Source organism: Ricinus communis, chromosome 5, assembly GCF_019578655.1.
Source record: "Ricinus communis isolate WT05 ecotype wild-type chromosome 5, ASM1957865v1, whole genome shotgun sequence".
Lineage (NCBI taxonomy): Eukaryota > Viridiplantae > Streptophyta > Magnoliopsida > Malpighiales > Euphorbiaceae > Ricinus > Ricinus communis.
This window is the reverse complement of record NC_063260.1, coordinates 6,459,797-6,467,167: the sequence shown is the minus strand read 5'-3', so window position 1 is coordinate 6,467,167 and position 7,371 is coordinate 6,459,797. Positions and strand designations below refer to the sequence as shown.

The following is a 7,371-nucleotide window of genomic DNA, read 5'->3' as shown; positions in this document are numbered from 1 at the left end:
AATCTATTAGCCATAGCTTTGGTAATTACCCGACCAATGATATTGCAAATGCTAATGGGTCTAAATTGTTTTGTGAACTCAGGTGACTTAACTTTAGGAATAAGAACAATAAAAGTATGATTGAGAGAAGAGGGTTCACATCCATTATTCAAGATATCTAAGGCAGTATGAATCACATCATCACATACAATATGCCAAAATTTCTTATAAAAGATAGGAGACATACCATCAAGACCTGGGGCTTTAGAGATATGCATCTATTTCAAAGCTCGGTATATCTCATCCGCTGTATAAGGTTGTGTCAATTGTTCATTCATCTCTGTAGTAACTTTAGACTCAACAACATTTAGAACTTTATGAATATTCTTAGGAGAAACAGATTTGAAAGTATTCAGAAAATATTCAGTCATCAACCTAGCAAAGTCCTGCTCCTTTCTATACCATACCCACCCTCATCTCTTATGCCTTCAATCTTGTTTCTTTTCTGGTGCTGGGTAGCTTTTCTATGGAAAGAAGTAGTATTTCAATCACCCTCTTGTAACCACTGCACTCGTGACCTTTGCATGCATATCATCTCCTCAAGTAACAGTAACTTATTAATTTCATGCTCCAAAGTTTTCTATTCTGACAAATTCGAGTCTGAATGCTCCCTTTGTTGGACCTTCTCCAATTTCCTCCTTAAAATATCTAGTTTTCGCTTCACACTACCAAAAGCCACTCGATCCCACTGCACTAAATTATCTCCACATGTTTGCACTTTTTCCCCAAAAGTTTGGCCAGTCCACCCATCCTTGACTATTTGTTCACAATCTTGGTGATGTAGCCACATTCTCTGAAATCGGAATTTTTTTTTTTTTCTTAACCCTTTGATTAGTAAGTGGCACACCGTTGCTTCTCTCAACTTCAAAATTCAATAGCACTGGAGAGTGGTTAGATTTCATACGGACTAAATGTTGCACCCGAAAGAATGAAAAGGACAAACACCACTTTTCATTTGCCAATGCTCTATCCAATCGTTCTCCTATATTGTTCACACCCCTTTGGCCATTTGTCCATGTGATTTTGCGGCCGCAATAACCCAAATCAACTAAAGCACACTCTTCCACCACTTCTAGAAACTGATTCATAGCACTGTTATGCCTCAAAGTTCCCCCACCTTTTCAAAAGACCACATGATTTCATTGAAATCACCAATATATAACCATGCTTTATAGTTACCTGGAATTAGCCTTCCAGGTATTGTGCTTATTATTTCGCTCCGGCCAACCATAAACACCTGTGAAGACCCATTCCTATGTAGAATTATGAGAAAGCACATTAAAGGACATGTGATGCATTGAGTAAGAAAGCAAAGAGTGATTTATGTTATTATTCCAAAGGACACAAAGACCTCCACTACGGGAGCTTCCCACACCATTATAGTCAACGGTAAAACAACTTGAAAAATGAAATCTACTACTATTTAACTTCTCTAACTTACTACCCTTTTACTTTGTTTCCATCAAGAATACAATAGAAGGACACTCAAACTAAAGGAACTTTTGCAAAGCTCGAATTTTCGCTTGCTTCCCAATCTCTCGATAATTCCAGCTAAAGATTTTCATGGCGGTCGGCGAGACTGGATACCAGTCTCCGCCGCTGTACAAAATTCATGAAATATTATTGCCATATGAATTTCTCAGGCCTTCTTCACCTTCTCCATATTATTGTCAGAATACGCGACACTCTGTGATTTGCTATGTCAGAGATAATCGTTTGCGGCCTTCGTAACAGTTATGGACATCGTAGTCGCGATGAATACATTGCAGTTGTGATATACCCAAAACAAAGGATTTGAGATAGCAGCTTTATAAAAGTATTACATGTTACATGTTAGAAGTTGTATTTATTCTACATGCCTAATTACTAGAAGTTGTATTTATTCTATATGCCTAATTACTAGCTTGTTAAGGTGTATATATATGGATTGGACATTCTCTTCTTTTGAGCTAGCTTTTGGAAATAAATTCTACATAAGCTTATTTATTATAGTATTAGAGCCGGTCTTTTATCTGTAATGATAGATTTGGACCTGGTCAGTTTGCATGTCAAGCTGAGCGTGAGGGAGGATGTTAGAAATTGTATTTATTCCATGTCGCCTAGTTAATGATCTATTATGGTGTATGTAGGCGGTTGTAAAACTGATAATCTAGTTTTCATTAAGCAAAAATTGGAAGTGGAGATTCAGGTATATAAAACATGTATCATGGGGTAATCCCTATGATTTGCTCAAAAGCTGGATGGAAGGAGAAGAAGAAACAAGTAACCAGTTAAGAAGTCATTTTATATTTCTATCTATTTAGAAGATAGCCATTCATTTTAATTAAAAAAAAAAGGATTAAAAAGGGCTGATCTGAAGGTGAAAAGTACTCATATGCATAGATGCACCTGGTGCCAATAGAATGATTTTAAATTTAAATATACTTCACCACTAACAGAGACATTAACAATATTATCAATTAGGGTTTCATTGAACTCTTTTGAAAGAATCTAGTCTAATTGATCCTTTCTCCAAACATTGAGAGCCTAAATGAACATATTAAACGGTGGGCTCGTAATTATATATTGAGCTAAACTGCAAGTGCTTATTCTTACTTTTGTCAATTTTAATCTAACTTAAAAAACTGATAATGACTAAATTGACAACAACCAGAAATAACATTTATAAAGGCTGGTTGAGGAACAGCCTATGCGCCTGCATTAATATTGCAATGTCACGTTGCAGTAAATGGGAGTAGCAGCAGTTTTCAGCAAGCAACTGGCACTTGAAGTGGGAATGAATGTCTCGAGACCACTAAAAGCTAATTATGGCAGTGGTCATATTGTTATCAAGTGAAATATTTATTATTATGACTTATGGCTTTGGCTATGCTTTTACATAAATTGCATCATTAACATATTTTTATTGGAGATAAACATCTGACGCTATACATACAACTAAATCAGTTAGCCTCTATATTTTATGTCTGATGAATTAAAGGTCTTCCCTTCAGTTTTTAGTATTATTCAATCTAGTTAAAGGGCTTAATCAACAAAAAGAAATATTCAATGTAATCAATCCACTTAAAAGGGCTTAATGGATGAAATAATTCTTCAATTTAATATGAAATATTAAATTCACATAAATTATTTTTATAAATAAGAGTAAAGCTTTTAATTTTAATGACATTTAATTTTTATCTTTAATAAAAAAAGTAACCGATCAATATTTTTTATTTATTTTAATTTTAGCATAAAATTAAAATTCCTCTAATGTAATAAAAAATTAATAATACATTTAAGAACTAAATTAAAATTATTTTATTAATTGAATGCTTTAATTAGATCGGTAAATATTAAATATTAAAAGAAAACATTAAGGAAAATTACTATTACCTCCATGAGTTAAGGTATATCAAAATCTATAAGTCCAACCCTGTATTTCTAAAAATAAATTAGTACCCTATCAATGTTTATTTCTATTAACTGTCATTTTCTTTCGTCTATTTTTTTTATGTTAGTCAACTAGTCAAAAGGTTTAATTGATTAAAAAAAGTTCAATTTAGTCATTATATTTATTATTAGGTACCAAACCTATCTAAAATTAAATTTTTATTAAATTAATTTTCTTAGAATAATGTAACTATCGAGCTAGTCCAGAATAAAGTAATTTTATTTTTAATATAACATTTATAATTCTAGTATCTTAACATAATCTTTTTAAAGATAAAAATAGTGAATTTTAGCATGATTTAACTTTTTGGTATAATGGGGTATGTAATTCAAGCATATTAAGTAATCAAATGGACATAATAAAATTATTTTGAGATTCTAATTGACATATAATAATTTAAAATATATTTATACTCAAATTTAATTACTTGAAAATATTGGTAATAATCAAGTTTGATAATTTGAGCATACAAAGATATTATACGTAAAATTCAACTTTGAATTTATAATGAGCATAAATAATAATAAAGAATATGCAACTTTTAATTTTTCAAAATAATTAAATACCTTTTTTACTCTTCATCATAATTATTAAACTCTAATGTATTAATTTAACTTATATTATATTAAATCAAATTAAAAAATTACAACTCCCATCAAAGTATTAAGATGTGAATAAAAATTTAAATTATTCAAATCCAAAAAAACTCAAAATGTGACACATGGATAGAATTTATAATATATGAGTTATATCGATTAAAAATTAACTTTTTAGAAAATAAGATTAAATTGTTATAAATTTAAAAAAATATTACTAAAATCTAATAATTTAATTCTAGATAAATTTGATATTTAATAATAAATTTAAAGATTAAATTAAATTTTTTTTAGTCAATTAAGTTTTTTGACCGGTTGACTAACAAAAAAAAAAAAAGATAGAAAGAAGAAATAGTTAAGGGAAATAAACATGAAATGAATACTATTTTACTTGTAAAAATATAGGATTGAATTTATAAATTTTAATAAATCTCGGGGTATAATAGTAATCTTTTCATAACATTACAGGTAACCAACTTGTTTTTTAAAACTCAAAAAATTAAATTAATTTTGCTTTAAGAAATTAATTAATTTTAATTATAAAACACAAGGGATGCAATTCCATTACGTGATACACATAGTAAATATTGGACAGACAAAAAGACATTTTCTGGTCTTTGTCCTTATCCGCCCCTTTTGCTTTCTTTGAGACTAAGAACATTAAAAGGACACTTAAAAAGCACAAAACTTTTCATCTGCCCCTTTTATTGCTCATCAATGAGGAAACCAGCCGTGTCTCCCGCTCTGTCTTTCCTTTTCCTTTTCTTTTGCCGCTTCCAAGAGCAGAAAGAGAGAGATTAGTTAACAGAGTAACAATGGTGTTCTCATCAAGGGAGATTATAGTACAGGCAGAAGAAGATTTGAGAATACTTGAAACCCATCATCCAAATCGTTTTGAGTATCTAAAGCTTGAGCTCAAGTCCTTCATTTCTTTTCTTGAATCTCAACAGCTGTTACTTCCTTATTATTGTGACAACTCCATCTTCTTGCCCTCCTCTTCTTCTCACCAGCTGGTTTCAACACAAGGTCAGTAAGTATCTACCCTTTTCTTCTTTCTTTCTTTCTATTTTTTTTTCTTTTCTTTTCGATCGTACATGCATACTGTACATTGTACATACTATTTTTTTCTTTTCTCAAAGATAATTGTAGTATTTTTGTTGTTAATTTGTTGTAAAAATAGCATCAACTTGTGAGAAGAATCAGAAGGGTACTAATGGTTCTTTTGAAATCCAAGAAATGGAGGAAGTAAGGGAAGGTACAAAACATGAGTTTCAAGAACATAAAGTGGAGGTGAAGATGAACAAGGATAGGGTCGACTTGGCACTAGAGAAGGCACAAACTTGTCTCCATAAAATCCGAGAACTAAAAACCAGCTTATGTTAATACATGCAACCATATTAACTTTTCAAATTGTGAAGTAATTATTACTGTGACTGCAGGTGCAGTCATCAATTCTCAGGAAAGAATGTAAAGAAGGAGGAGGAGGAGGACGAAAGGTGCAAGTTAGTAGTTGCTTGACAGTCATTAGTAAATTAGTATAATGTAACTGCGGAGAACTAGAGATCTTTTTTTGGGTGGTCATGATATTGTATTAACTACCCTCACCATACCATTTAACTAGTTTTCCTATCCGTCTATATTACGAATTATTATATAATTAGGATTTTCAACTAAACCAATAACGTACGAACTCAAAAAATTCAATAGAAATTAAAATTAATTTATTCAGTTTAACCTGTTTTGGATTGGAGATAATTTATAAATGTCTAAAACCAAAAATGGATTGGGTTTGGTTTAAAACTTAAAACTTATAATAAATCCGACCCAATCTAGTATAAACCTAAAAGATTAAGTCTGATACATGATTTATATAAAATTATATTATTTTAATATCATATATATATTCTAAAGCTTTTGACAATAATTTTTTTATTTTATTTTACCACTTTTTTAAGCCTTTGGAATTATTATTTAGTTTTATTTTTTCTTATTGAAAAATAATATTAAATTTTGAACTTTATTTGTTTTACTATATCTATTCATATGATCTACCTATATAATTATGTATAATTTTATTTTTTACTTTTTTTATTATTTAGTCTTATATTTTCAAATTAGATTTTTAAAACCGAAGTCAACTAAAAATCAATAAAGTTGAATTTATTGATTTTTTAATTTTAAATATTAGATTCAATTTTAAATAAGTAGAATCCGACTAATATAGTCTGACTTGGCATATAGCTTCTAAACCGATCAATCTGACCCACGAACACCCCTAATAATGATTTTTAAAAGAGTCAATTATTATGTCTTATATTTAATTTAATGTATTATTATAATTAGAGATGACTATCAATTAAAAAAAATATAAAATATAAAATAACGGTAGAATCAAGAATTTTAAAAATTAGTAACAAAATACAAATGGCAACCATTTTTTACCATGCTTTGATACATACGAACTATTAATATTTTTGGTGATAACTTGAACAGTTAATAATTTTTTTTTAATAATATAAGTACCATTTGATTTAATATTATATAATAATTATAATATTTTGATTTTAGTGAATTTTAAATATAGTTTTTTAATTTTAAGTAAGTGAATCAAATTTTATTTAAATTAACTTTATTAAAAAGGCTTGTTTTCAATTTAAATTAGATTTAATCTATATTAATTTTTATTTATTTGTTTGTTTTATATAATTATCATTATTTTCATAAGTCTAAGCTAGTATTCAATTGTTGGGATAATAAATTAAGTGTTCGTGTATGAGTATATATATACATATATGTATGTATATATGTGTAAATAAATAAAATAATTCCTATTATGGTTCTATAACAATGTTTATACTTCTTAGGGGACATAGGAGCTTTTTTCTTTTTTTCTTTTGAAAATTTCATAAGGCCCCATCTCCTCTCCCTCTTCTTCCCCGATGTCACCACCCACTTCCTTCACCCTACCTCCATTTTCGCTGCCTGCACCTCCACCTAACCACCAGACTCCCTTCCCTTTCCTTTTTTTTTTTTTGCTGACGACACCCTCTACCCACTATTCTCATTGGAAAATCGAAGACTTTAGGAGGAGTTGCCGTTCTCGCTGTCGCGTTGTAACTAGCCTCCTGCCGCCATTTCTTTGCAAATTTGATGCCGGATTTGGATTCCTCACCCTCTAAAACCCAAGGACAACCCCTCCTCGTCCTCTCTCCTCCGATGGCAGCCTCAGTATGGTCTCAGCGGAGTAGCACCTTTCTTGCCGTGATCCAGTATTTTCCGACGAGAGTTAGGCTACAATTTTGG

The 7,371-nt window shown here is 30.1% G+C and overlaps 2 protein-coding genes across 2 annotated transcripts; one reads left to right on the top strand and one right to left on the bottom strand.

Annotated features, from left to right (window-relative positions):
• Positions 1–619: 619 nt before the first annotated feature.
• Positions 620–1,417, bottom strand: LOC8276911. Its single transcript, XM_015723403.1, has 4 exons — positions 1,391–1,417; positions 1,219–1,276; positions 887–1,156; positions 620–795 (listed from the first exon to the last, which is right to left on the bottom strand). The coding sequence occupies exons 1-4, from the start codon at positions 1,415–1,417 to the stop codon at positions 620–622; spliced, it is 531 nt and encodes a 176-aa protein (XP_015578889.1).
• A 3,271-nt stretch (positions 1,418–4,688) lies between these two features.
• LOC8276910 lies at positions 4,689–5,778 on the top strand. The gene is made up of 3 exons (XM_048374640.1): positions 4,689–5,094; positions 5,249–5,400; positions 5,508–5,778. Exons 1-3 carry the CDS (start codon positions 4,884–4,886, stop codon positions 5,607–5,609), a joined length of 465 nt encoding a protein of 154 aa, XP_048230597.1. The 5' UTR covers positions 4,689–4,883; the 3' UTR covers positions 5,610–5,778.
• Positions 5,779–7,371: the final 1,593 nt, after the last annotated feature.

Bases quoted from the DNA above. Each gene is read 5' to 3' on its own strand.
- LOC8276910 (XM_048374640.1), top strand. From the start codon at position 4,884: ATGGTGTTCTCATCAAGGGAGATTATAGTACAGGCAGAAGAAGATTTG. The intron at 5,095-5,248 runs GTCAGTAAGTAT...TTGTAAAAATAG, and splicing joins CCAGCTGGTTTCAACACAAG to CATCAACTTGTGAGAAGAAT. The intron at 5,401-5,507 runs GCACAAACTTGT...CTGTGACTGCAG, and splicing joins TCGACTTGGCACTAGAGAAG to GTGCAGTCATCAATTCTCAG.
- LOC8276911 (XM_015723403.1), bottom strand. From the start codon at position 1,417: ATGGTGTGGGAAGCTCCCGTAGTGGAG. The intron at 1,277-1,390 runs GTCTTTGTGTCC...GGGTCTTCACAG, and splicing joins GGGAAGCTCCCGTAGTGGAG to GTGTTTATGGTTGGCCGGAG. The intron at 1,157-1,218 runs GTAACTATAAAG...TCTTTTGAAAAG, and splicing joins ACCTGGAAGGCTAATTCCAG to GTGGGGGAACTTTGAGGCAT.